General features: G+C 34.2%; 1 protein-coding gene across 2 annotated transcripts in view; it reads right to left on the reverse strand.

Annotated features, from left to right (window-relative positions):
* The window catches only part of LOC106878269 (sugar transporter SWEET1), a 50,673-nt gene that overhangs the window by 13,390 nt on the left and 23,133 nt on the right, over positions 1-14,150 (reverse strand). The window contains exons 2-3 of one of the 2 annotated variants that reach the window (XM_014927442.3): positions 6,070-6,163; positions 5,417-5,494 (exon numbers count right to left, since the gene is read on the reverse strand). In XM_014927442.3, coding sequence (XP_014782928.1) covers positions 5,417-5,494; positions 6,070-6,137 — 146 coding nt within the window. In that variant the 5' untranslated portion in view covers positions 6,138-6,163. The remainder of the gene's footprint in view (positions 1-5,416; positions 5,495-6,069; positions 6,164-14,150) is intronic. The other variant, XM_014927443.3, reaches the window with a different exon arrangement.

Here is a 14,150-nt window from a genome sequence, read left to right on the forward strand (position 1 = left end):
GCTGGTAAATTTTACATCCAACAGAATATTATTTTGATCAAGATACACTATGAGAGCTTTGGCATGTTGTAAAATATCAACTCTATAAAAAAAGGCTGACAACTGTCGCAGCTGTAATCACGCTCTGATATTCTTTTAACATCTAGAGATTCCACCAAGTCTATCTTTTGTCTTTAAACTAATATAGAGTATTGATGATAGTTTATATTATATCACCAGAAGAAAAATGAATTCTTAACTTTGGCTTGTTCACAGCACATAGTTATCAGATAGTACCAAAAGAAATGGAACTCACTATTGCAAACAGCAAATACATTAAAGTATCTGATGAATATTTGCTTTGTTCAGAGTTGCAATACTTGGTGCAGTTTTTCCAAAGGCAACATATATTGAAGAAATAATCCAAGAAGCAAATACTACTACTAATAATAACAGCAACTACAAAACTAGTAATAATAATAGTTCCTAATTTTGGCACAAAGCCAGCAATTCAAAGGGGAGGGGATTAGTGGATTCCAACAACCCAGTACTTGACTATTACTTTATTTATTGGCCCTGGGAGGATAAAAAGTGATATTGACTTTAGTATGAGTTGAACTCAGAGATACTGCAAAGCATTTTATCTGATGCTCTAATGAACCTGCTATTCCACACCCCTAAACAACAACAACAACAACAACAACAACAATAACAATAATAATAATAATAATAATAATACTGATTTCTGATCTAGGTACAAGGCCAGCAATTTTGAGGAGAGGTGAGAGTTAGCTGATTACATGACCTTTATACATGACTAGTACGTTATTTTATCAATCCCTAAAAGGCTGAATCACAAAGTAAATCTCAATGGAATTTGAACTCAAAATGTAAATAACTAGAAGAAATACCACAAGGCATTTTTGTGACACACTAATGATTCTGCCAACCCACCATCATTATAATTATTTCTAATTTAGGTACAAGGCTAGCAGTTTTTTAGGAAGAGAGGTTTATTGATATCTTTGACCCCAAAACTTAACTAGAATTTTCTCATATTGGTCCTGAATACATGAACAATAAAGTTAACATTGGCAGGATTTGAACACTGAATGCAAAGAGCCAGAACAAACACTGCAGGGCATTTATCTTGGCATTCTAATGATCCTGTCATTTCACTGCCCTAAATAATATTACTCTATAAATGTGAAAAATGGCAAGTGACAAAAATGGAAGAAGAAACAATGGACAGCTTCTGATTCATATGCTTAAGGAGAATACTTGACATCAAGTGGCTGCAAAGAGTCCGAAAGATCACCCAGTATCCAACATTTGCTCACCTTCCTTTGAGTCAACACTCACTCCCCTCTCTCATATATATATATATATATATATATATATATATATGTGTGTGTGTGTGTGTGTGTGTCTCGAGTTGTAGCTGTAATTCAAAGGGACCAGCCTTGTCATATTCTTTTTAAATGTTTCAGACAAAACGAATGCCGACACCACTCACTGTCTCTTTCACTCTCTCTCTTACTTCCTCTCTGTCCTCCTCTCTCGCTTTGTCACTTCTTTGAAGTGTGATGCACACAACCGGTACGTACAAAAACAAAAGGTTTGCGTATTAATATTATTGATAATAATAATAATAACAACTACAACAAGAGCACTCAGAGAACGCAAACCTCTGCCAATGCAACACCAATGTCCTCTCAACGATTAACCGGAGATGATTTTTAAAATGAGAATATTTGAAATAGAATCAACTGCTCTCGCAAACGAGAATACTAAAAATTGAACCTGACCACTCCCAAATGGAAAAATAATCCAAATATATATATATAAATATATATTGAGTGAGAGGTGAAGGGAGAAGAGATGAAATACTAATACGGTGAAGGAGAAGTGGTGAGAGTAATAGCCATGATTGAGAAGGAGTGAGAGAAAGTAATGACAACGAGAAAGATGAAATGAAGTGACAAAGAGATCGTTGTATGAATGCAAAAGGAAGGGGTGATAGATGAATAACAAAGGAAGGAGTGAAAAAGCCAATAAATAGTGTTTGAAGTGTGAGTATATCATCAGTACATATTGTAAAGCTGAGTTTGTGAGTGTGTGTGTTGCACCTATAGAAATCCACACCTTACAAGATAGCAATTTGGGAGTCACACCAATGGATTCCTCATGGTCGGAAATGCCCGGAATCGGCCATTCATTTATTCTTTTTGTGAATTTTTGCATTAAAAATAATTTTAAACCAGAACTTCTAACAATTTTCAAGTCGGAGAAATACACCAGCATTTGCAAACATGAGTTAAGTCCCCTTCTACCGACGGTGGAGAGAGAGAGAGAGAGAGAGAGAGAGAGAGAGAGGGAGAGAGAAAGAGAGAGAGAGAGAGAGAGAGAGAGAGAGAGAGAGAGAGAGAGAGAAAGATAACAGATTTTTTAAATCTCGTCTTTTTAGTGAGTGATACACAATATAAACGATATTCTCCCTTTCTCCACAACTAATTTCCAAATTTGCTGAATCCGTTGCTCTACTCATAGCGACATATAGCTGGTCGTGCATGAAGAGACACACTCCTTCGCAAATGATCAGCTATTATTTTGTAAACAATGTTATGAAACTGTTCATGTTTTCGAAAGGAGAGATCTGACTCTCACATCTCTGCGGGAGAAGATAGGCCTCTCTATTCCTCTTACAAAACTTGCGTACAGGTGCCAAATTTGCCTCAATTGATGGTATTACTCAGGTAATCCTAACTTAATCCTGAGCAAAGCTGGGCTATAGTGCTAGTGTGTGTGTAGAAGAGAGGTATGTTTGTGTGTGTATGTGTGTATGTGCATACAATGGAAATGGGACGGTAATGTTTAACAATGCAAATGTATGAGTATATATGTGTATGTGTGTGCGTGTACAAGAGAACTATATGAAACTTTACATATACATGTAAAGTAAAAAAAAAAATCAGAAAAATAATCCAGAATCCTTGTCTGATACCAGATCGATCCCAAAATCTAATGAAACCGTGCCAGTCACAAGGCCAAACATGAAAGTTGCATCCGAATCCATCCAGTGGTTTTTGAGACATCTTGTCCATGGACATACAAACAAACATGACTGCAAACAATACCTCTGCCTTAGCAAAGGCAGAGGTAATAATAATAATAGGCTTAGAAAAATGTGCCAAAGCAACCTTGAAAAGAGGAAAAACTAGTTATCACACTAGATAAAGCAAATGGTGCAGATGGCACGTAAAAAGCACCATTTGAGCGTGGCCGTTGCCAGTACTGCCTGACTGGCCCTCATGCCAGTGGCACGTAAAAGCACTCACTACACTCTCAGAGTGGTTGGTGTTAGGAAGGGCATCCAACTGTAGAAACTCTGCCAGATCAGATTGGAACCTGGTGCAGCTATCTGGTTCGCCAGTCCTCAGTCAAATCGTCCAACCCATGCTAGCATGGAAAGCGGACGTTAAACAATTATGATGATGATGATGATGAGACCAAAGCCAGATATACAAATACTTAGGAATCAATGATACAACACACACAAATGAAAGAGAAGATAAGAAAGGAATACTATAGACAACTTAGATTAATACTGAAAACAGAGCTCAATCTGAAAAACAAGATAATAGGTATCAACATTCTAGCCATCCCAGTTATTAAGTTACAACTACCATATTATTAACTGGACCCTAAATAAACTAATCAAACTAGACAGAAAAACAAGAAAAATGACAATTTAGGATGCACCACTCAAAATCTGACATAAAACGGTTATATATATATATATATACAATGTATTGAAGGCGGTGGAGGCCTTATGCAGCAAGAAAACTATCATAAAATAACTACCATAGGATAATATAAATACCTAATTCACAAGCAAGGAAAACTGGTACAAGCAAAACAAAAAACTGTTTTCTGTCTTTAAGGAAGCTGAAAAATACAAGAAAGAAATTATAGTACCTGACAACTATGAAGAAAAAGAAGAAACAACAAAAGCTGAAAAACAATTGAAATTCAAACTGAAACTGGAGCAACAATGTATCATGATAAAATGATGGCAAGAAAAGCCCCTACATGGAAAATACTGGGTTAAGCTAAACAGAAAAGAAATAGACAAAGTAAAATCCCAATAATGGTTCAGAAGCTTGGGACTCAAAGCAGAGACTGAAGGATTTTTAATTGCAGCATAAGATCAAAGTCTTCCTACCAGAAATCACCAAAAATACATAGTGGAAAAAAAAATACAACTACAGAACTATCAAAATACAAAGATTTAGAAATAGAGGTGACTTGAATGTGGAACCTAAAAACAGAAACATTTCCTATAATAGTAGGTGCATTAGGTATAATAAAAAAAAACATTTGGACAAATACATAACCAAAACACCAGGACTTACAAATGTATATAACATACAGAAAATAGCACTACTAGGTACTGCACACATCCTATGTAAAGTACTTTCAAGACAGTGAAAATAAGAGTACCATAGCAAACTACAGCACATACCCAAGACACACAGAGCTGTGAAAGCACATGATAAAAATAAGACTACTGAATAATAATAATAAGCAAAAGTTATTGACTGGAAAATATTCATCACCTACAGAGAGAGAGAGAGAGAGTCTTAAACATAATAATGAAAACTATTATTTAAATATTAATAGTTATCACCAACTTAACATGACAGTCCAGAAAAATAGGACAAATGCTGCCACTGATTAGCTCCAGGAGGCCAAGAGAGATTTAGAAATAATATTTCTATTATTACTTAAATGTTTTTCAATAAAGCAGTTAATAAACTGAAATCAACTAATCCACAAGAGTGATTTTATGACCAGGCAGTTCAATGTATTTAAATGTACATAATATATATATAGTTAAATATACAGAATAGACAAATTTGAAGTATATAAAATATACAATAATTCTTTGTCAAAGCAATTTCATATTGTGTATGCAAAGAATATGTACAATATGTGTATGCCTGTATCAGAGAGTATATATATATATGTATGAGACCCAAGGCGAATCTAAGGAAATTTAATATCATCATAGTCTAAATTCGGTTTATCTAAATCTTCAAAACAAAACTAAATATGAAGAATGTGTGCCTAATATATAAAGGCATTTTATCACATTTTGAGTGATGTTGAATTGCATTTGTAAAAATCTCAAAACTACCAATGTAATAATTAAAATTTCTATTTAATAAAATTTACTATGCATAATAAACTAAATGTTTCTGCAGTTAAACACTATTTTTTGCTATTTTAAAAATAATCCTTTTTCTAGAAATAACATTACTAGTTTTAATATTTTGGTTTTAAAGGGTTAATACAACTCCAAATATTTTGCATGCTAATTAAATGTTTTAGTAAAACTGTCAAATCTATAAAATTAGATGCTCTTTGTATTTACCTGATAAACATGATAAGGAACGGAATGAAAGAAATGTCACCTGGACTTCCTTTACGTGCAATTTTGGCACAGATTTCACTGAAATTGAAAAATATTATATGCAACAATATTTTAGAAGAAAATTATATAATAAAATCTTTGGCATTATTTATAAATTATATATAGTGAGGTGATGGTGAGGAATAAGCTTTTGATGAATCAAACCCACACTCCTTTTCCATTCTTTGCTGGAATTGTTCCACATAATGCACTACTGCCTTTTGGAAAGGTATGAATGCTCCAACATATAATTCCTCCTTGCTAATAACTTTGAAAGCCTAAAACAAGGTTTTTTAAAAAATATATAGACTATATTAATTCTTAAAGGAACAACAGTGCAGCCATAATTTATCTTGTACAAAATATTCTTATGAGAGTATGAAATAAAAATTTGCATATTTAAAAAATAATCATCAACTTAAATTTGAAATATTCTAATCCTTTAATTTGACTTTATCAAGAATGATGAGAAATAGAAATGAAAATCTAGGATATAAACATATTCTCAAAGAAATATTGAGAAACATTGTACATGTAATTATAAGTAAGTTATAAATTTCAAATATAAAATGGTTTTATGGGAAATCCATTTGATTGATCAAATATATACTCACAATCCTATTAGTGAAACTCCAATAGTACATACAGTGGTTACCCAAGATATAATATCTTCAACAGCCATCACAGATACAGCTTGATGTTTGGTGTCTAAAATAAAATAGGATAAAATCAAAAGAAGTAAAGCTAATTATTATAATAACAATTAGAACATGAACATAAATTATGAAAGTCAAACAAGGAGACATTAACAGTACTTAATAGCTTCATTTTACTTACTAACTTAACTTACCATTGTCAATTCTACATCTGTTGCCCTTGTCACTATTGATTGACAGATTTGCTTCCTTTAGCTGGGTTTTTTTCCTCCAATAATTAGTCCTTACATGATTGTCTAATTACCCTCCCTTCACATATTCTCTGGGCTTTCTGTTTTGGGGTTACCATCCATACTTAACTCACATTTTATTTTCTCACCAAGTATCAATCACCTTTTCTTATCATAAATAGAAAAGGCATCACAACTACATACCAACGAAGAACATGCTTGCTTGACCAGCTAGAAATAGCAAAATCTCCCTTAAACACCCACTCATCATACATAAGGCAGAACACAAGATAATGTAGTTCTAAATACCCCTACAAAGATAAGACACTTATGGCTGGAATGTATCTGATCAAAGGTTTGTACATACAACCAAGGCTGAGCTAGGGTTAAGCAACAATATAAGAGGTGAAACAGTTGAATTGATATTAAAGTAAAATATAATTCTAGGGGATTGCGAAAATATTAATTTTTATCAACTAGCTACTTCTTCTGCTCATCTATACTAAATCTGTTGCTTGGAATTTTGTACATTTACTTGAATAAATTCTCTCTTTACACTAAACAATATGCTTCTTTCACTACTGACTACCACCCACTCATATCTGATGCCATTTTGCATGAAGGAAATAAACTACAAAATATTCTGTTAAATCATTCACAAGGTTAGTGTAATCTATATATATAAAAATGAGAATGTGTGTGTGTGTGTGTGTGTGTGTGTGTGTGTGTGTGTGTGTGTGAATCCCTAAAACTCGAGAACTACGCAACCAATTTCATTCAAATTTTACACATGCCTTACTTAGGGTTCCAGTTGTGTTTTAGTCAAAAAAAATTATTAACTTCTTGCAGAGTTCGAGCACACGGCAACATAATATCTCCTCCACTATTTAAGTATTACGTGTCAAAAGTGAAACAAAAACACTCATGTCAAATACTTTCACTTTAAAAATGAAACTATTCCACTAACTGAAACAATCACATTTCGATACTGAAGTGACAGATACTTTCACAGAGAGAGAAAGAGAGAGACAGAAAGAGAGAGAGAGAGAGATGTATATGTATACATATACATGTATATGTACACCATTTCGATACTGTAATGACAGATACTTTCAGAGAGAGAGAGAGAGAGAAAGAGAGAAAGAGAGAGAGAAAGAGAGAGAGAGAGAAAGAGAGAGAGAGAAAGAGAGAGAGAAAGAGAGAGAGAGAGAGAGATGTATATGTATACATATAGATGTACACGTATATGTATATATATATAGATCTATACATACATGTATATGTATACATATGTGTAGATGTATATATATAGATGTACATGTAATATGTACACATATATACATATATACATGCATACAGATATCTATACATATATACACCCATCACACACACATACACATGCACACAAACACACACATTAGTCATTTGTTTTCTTATCCAAAACTACGTCAAAAGTACTGAATGGATCTTTATGAAATTTGGAAATTATATTCTTTGCATAACGGCCATAACTCCCATGAAAATTCATATACTTTTGAAGTTGATGAAATTTTAACCCGAACATAACAGATGAGCATTATTTAGAAAATGATGTCACACATTATCGAGGCTACCATTCTTTCTGGATGTGCAAAAGGGGATGACGTCTTTATTCCAAGAATTCCTCTTACTCCATCAGGAGCAAACATTCCTTTTACATTCAGAAGACTACAATTCCCCCTTCGTGTGACTTTTGCCATGTCCATAAACAAATATCAGGGTCAAACACTGTCTGTAGCTGGTCTTCTCTTGGAAGAGCCCTGCTTCTCACATGGACAACTGTATGTTGGCTGCTCAAGAGTGGGCAGCAACAAAAAACCTATTTGTATATGCTCCACAAGGGAAAACAAGGAACATAGTTTACAATGAGGTGTTATAATCACAACAGCAAGAAAGTATGTACATGATCACCTTCTTTTACGAAACTTCATTGACTTTCATATATTTATATTGATATACATATATATACGTGTGTTTGGGTGCATGTGTGTATATACATCTCTATATATAAAGATGATGCGTAGTCTAGACGGCGTTTTTAGATTTCATTATTCTCTTTAACCCGGGCAACGCCGGGTATTTCTGCTAGTACATAAATATATATATATATATGCAAAATGGAGATTATCAGACTAAATCTATTATTATTTGGCAGAATTGTACAAATATCAGAAAAACTACTTTGTGGTATTTCTTCTGACTCTTGACCTTCTGAGATCAAATTCCACCAAGCTCAACTTTGCTTTACATCCTTCCAGAGTTGATAAAATAAAGTAGCAGTTAAGTACTGGTGTTGATTTACTGAATTTACCCTTCCCCTCAAATCCCTGGCCTTCTGCCTATGTTAAAGACAATTAAACCTTTAGCATTTAGATTACTGTCAAATATGATGCTTATTGAATTAATCATAGCTTATTTTGTAGCTTCAAAATTTCAATGATGTGATTGTTTATTTTTAGAATGACATTGTAGGATAGGTGTGAAGCCAAATCTGGCTAGTTTGAACATTATATGGGCTGGACATGGCCAGTTTAAACGCTAAATGGTTTTGTAACTGAGAATCAAATTCTTAGAAATTTGCCATATAATAAATTTAATTCTAGATACACAAAATGAACTGCTACAGAAATGAGTAAGATATAGTCATATGATCCACTGCACATCTTATTTCTATCAATTCACATTTCTCATAAACCATGTTATACAAGAACTGGCAAGTGCACATAAAAGACATTTATGGTTTTCCAAGCTACCAAAGAAGCTGGTACGTAGTCACTCAACTTGTTAGAAATATCATCTTAACTTCCTTCAAATCATAGTCTAAAGTCTTAAAAAAAGCAAGGACACTTTAGACAACATAGTCATAACATTTTGCCTAAAACAAAAACAAACAAAAAAAGAAAACAATGGTTAAGGGTGAAATAAATTTTATCATATGTCTACTCAATGAGGAGAGCAAAGATTTGGAGCTGAGCAACAATTGCCAATTTTGACACCATCAAGGATTCTACAGAAAGCCAACTTAAAACTTCTGATGCATGTTAGAAAGTACAGGCATGGCTGGCTTTGTGGTCAAGAAACTTGTGGTCTTTGGGTCAGTCTTATTAAATGACACCTTGAACAAGTGTCTTCTATTATAACATGAGGCTGACCAAAACTTTGTGAGTAGATTTAGTAGACAGAAACTGAAAGAAACCTCTATGTGTGTGTGTGTGTGTGTGTGTGTGTGTGTTTTGTTTGTCTCCCACTAATGCCTGATAATAAGAAGGTTGTTTATGTCTCTGACACTTAATGGTTCAGCAAAAGAAACTAACAAAATAAGTGCAAGGTTTTAAAAATTAGTATTGGGGTTGATTTACTCAACTAAACCTTTCAGAGCATTGTCCCAGCATAGCCACAGTATGATGACTGAAACAAGTAAAAGAGAGCAGATAAAAATACCTGGATTTATTAAGTTTTGTAATTTATAGGCATATTTGTTTTGTTCCTTTGAACTCAAACTACTTCAAATTGTTTTTGTTTCAAGTAAATTGTTTAAGCACTGTAACCTGATAAGAATTATGCAAATTCCTTTGCAGCAACTTCACCAAAGCCAATACAGGAGCTGATGAAAATATCTTATATAAATTGAATCACTTATATTCTTTATTATATGTGGCAATTTTTATCATTAGCTATTTAAAGACAAACATTTTTATGAAGACATTAAGCTAAGGCAGAACAGAGAAAAGAAAAATTGAAGACACTCTTTTGTGTGTGTGTGTGTGTGTGTGTGTGTGTGTGTGTGTGTGTAACATCAGTAAATCATAAATCTTAAAGAGAAGCACACTAAGTTATAGAGCAATGGAGTAATTAAAGATAGTTATGGCCAGTCTATGGGGTTACCCAGAGTTTCACATCCATAAAGTGCTTAGCTTTACGTTGTCTCTTCAGAGCCTAATGGCCTGAGAGAGAGAGAGAGAGAGAGAGAGAGAGAGAGAGAGAGAGAGAGAGAGAAAGAGAGAGAGAGAAGATTGTTAATACTAAAAAAAAAGAAAGAACTCAATACATAGTGCTTACATTATTCCTTATATAAATCATATTCACATGCATCGTCATTATTTAACATCCACTTTTCCATGCTTGTGTGGGTCAGGCAGAATCTGTTGACTCAGATTGTCTATGGCTGGATGCCCTTCATGTTGCTAACCCATAACCGTTTCCAAGCAAGGTAAATATTTCTCAAGCTTAGACATATTTTCCACGGAAGGCTGAAAATGAACAACATCACTTGTATGATGGTGAAGCTCATTTATAACCATCACATGATGTAAAGACAGGGGTACTCACACACAAGCTTCTCTTAGTTTTCATCTACCAAATCCATTCACAAGGCTTTGGTTGGCCTGAGGCTAGACTGAACTTAAGACCACATGGTTGGAAAACAAGTTCCTTAACCACATAGTCATGCCTGCATCTGATATGATATAAATATACCCAACCCATGCCAGCATGGAAAACAGACGTTCAATGATGATAATGAATGAATGAATGAATGTATGTATGTATGGTGTGTAGGAATATTTGTATGTTGTATGCATGCATGCATGAATGTAGGATTCAAAGGCTGAAAGTTTTGTACAAATACACTTATCAAATTGGTAAGTGTACATGCATGAAATTCACTCACGTAGCTTCTCAGCTATAATAAATACATAAAATATATATGCATGTATGTGTGTGTATATGCTATATATATATATATAGACAGATAGATAGCGAGATATGATAAGTATGGAGAGAGAAATTATCCAAGAGGTTACCATGTAAGCACTCAGGTATAATGTGGGTTCAGGCTAACTGCATTGAGTAGTAATGAACACCTAGGATTACTTAGGATGAACAATCCTACTGTAATTCATTTGATGGGTAAATCCTGGGTTCCCTTCACTGGATTATATTTTCAAGAGTGTAAATCCAAGACAATTACAATGAATACAAAGACTGGTACATGTGCCTATTTCTTATTTTTACGGTTAATTATACAGCATTATTAGTTTAGATTTGACTGACACATGTTTCTGCTGCACAGAGAATCAGCAATTACATTTGCATACATCTATTTTCAACTATACAGGGTGCGGTGAATAAACTGTCGTTTAAATTAAGCAAAAATGAAAATAACACTGACATCTTATTTTAACAGATATATTTACCAAAATTACAGAAAAATATCTTGAAATACTAAAGAGTTAAATTATTTAATAAAATTGCCATTGGCTTCAAGCATGGCCTCCACACAACTTCGGAATCTCCTGCAACTCTTCTGGATGGTCTTCTTTTTTAAGTTTGTGAATCTTGCCATAATCCTTGCCTTCAGTTCATCTTGGGTATTACAAAGAGTTTTGTTGGTTGTTTGCTTAACTGTGCCCTACACATAATAATCAAGTGGGTTGCAGTCTGGGGTGTTAGGTGGCCAGATGTTAGTGATGATGTGGCTACATAAATTATCTGACAGCCATGACTGGGTTCTCTTGCTTGTGTGGCATGGTTCAAGGTCCTGTTGCCAGATATAGGGTCTTCTAGTAGCCACCCTCTTCACTGAGGGCAGCACTACCTCCTCCAGGCACTTGATGTAGGCCTCCGTGTCGAATGTGAGGCTGTGTGGGAAGATGAATGGATGCATAACATTGTTATCACTAGTGATCACTCCAAACTACATGATGTTGACTGGATGTTTGATTTTTATCACTCTCAGTACATGTCCTCAGATTACACTGTCCTCAAATTGATACCCAAACACTCAGAAATGTTCTTATTGGAGCTTCTAGCATGAATGCCAAGCAGTACAGCATGTCATTTCCAAATTTCTGGCAGAGTGAATTGCATCATGGTGCTGTTTTTCTCACAGATGGTGCCCAACTGACCCTACTATATTGCGTAGTTGACAAAATCAAAAACAAACAATGCGCATGCATGAAATTATAAAATGGTGACAATTTACCAACACACCCTGTACGTCTTTATTCAAAGCCTGATTAAAAATGTGGTTTGAAACAAACTGAGTGTATTCATGCATGGCTAACATATCTTGCTATAGGCTACTATGGTTTTATATAGACAAAAGAAAATGAGGAGGAGATTTAGAAACTTGATATGACTAAAAAATTACTATGGTGGTTGACCTCATCCTGACCTTAGGTTTAAGTTTGAAACTGAGAGTCCTAGATCCAAAGTAAGTCAAAGTGTATTTCTCAATGTTTTGTACAACAGCTATGTACTAAATGAGATTAAACTCTCAATTAAATTAGATATACATGGGATAAGGAACTTTTTTATGATGGCAATTTAAAAAGTTTTCTGTGTAATCAAGTTTTAGATTATATGCAGTTTCCACATCCTATATACATTACTTGATTTATAAAAAAGATATTTTAATTTAATGAGAATATCTATTGCTACTTGAAAGTCAAACCATATATTGCCTTGCAATTTATGCACAGAGGAAATTTTCCAGACTTTTTCATTTAAACACCAGTTGCTTAACAGCAGATAAAAACAAACCTTAAGATGTTCATACTTACATAGGAAGACCTTTAAATAGTTTCATACAAGCAATGTATTAGTATCCTCCACACAACTAGGAGATACTTGAGTCTACAGGATTAATCTCATTCAGTATTTAGCTGTTGTACAAAACATTGAGAAATACACTTTGACCTACTTTGGATCTAAGACTTTCAGTTTGAAACTTAAACCTAAGGTCAGGATGAGGTCAACCACCATAGTAATTTTTTTAGACATATCAAGTCTCTAAATCTCCTCCTCACTTCCTTTTTTCTATATAAAACCTTAGTAATCTGTAGCAAAATATGTTAGCCATACATGAATAAACTCAGACTTTATTGTTGTGGTGGTTAAGCCTGGGAACTGTACTAACAGAAACAGCTGTAAGTTGAGATTCTGTTGTTTTGTAATTAATTAATAAATGATAATTGGTATAAATCAATTGTTATTCATCAATTTTATCTCCATTTTCTGTCTTCCTTTTATAATATATATATATATATATATATATATATATATATATATATATATATATATAGGTGCAGGAGTGGCTGTATGGTAAGAAGCTTGCTTCCCTGCTTTTTTGTAGCAATGAACATAACGAACAGTGTAAGAGACTTGTTGCCTCACATATAAGAGAACAATGTTTTCGGGGATCAGACAGTTGACGGGCGCTGCTTGTTCCCCCCATTTATTCATTAACCATCTTTTTTTTTTTTTCATTCACATAACTTTATGTCAATGTCGAGCTTGCAGCTTCCCTTTTTCTGTATAAGGCCTTTATGGCCAATCTTTATGAAATAAAGAAGCTTGCTTCCCAAACACATGGGTCTGGTTTCAGTCCCACATTGTGGCCCCTTGGGCAAGTGTCTTCTACTATAGCCTCAGGCCGACCAAAGCTTTGTGAGTGGATTTGGTAGATGGAAACTGAAAGAAGTACATCGTATATGTATATATATTTGTGTGTGTGTGTGTGTGTGTGTGTGTGTGTGTGTGTGTGTCAGTGTTTGTTCCCCCATCACCATTTGACAACAGGTGTTGGTGTATTTACATCCCCATAACTTAGTGGTTCAGCAAAAGAGACTGATAGGATAAGTACCAGGCTTAAAGAATAAGTACTGGGGTGAGTCGATTCATTCGACTACAAATTTAAGGCAGTGCCCCAGCATGGCTGCAGTCTAATGACTGAAAAAGGTAAAAGAGAAAAGATGTGTGCGTACATAT

Source organism: Octopus bimaculoides, chromosome 1 (genome assembly GCF_046866305.1).
Source record: "Octopus bimaculoides isolate indiv1 chromosome 1, ASM4686630v1, whole genome shotgun sequence".
NCBI classification, from domain to species: Eukaryota; Metazoa; Mollusca; class Cephalopoda; order Octopoda; family Octopodidae; genus Octopus; species Octopus bimaculoides.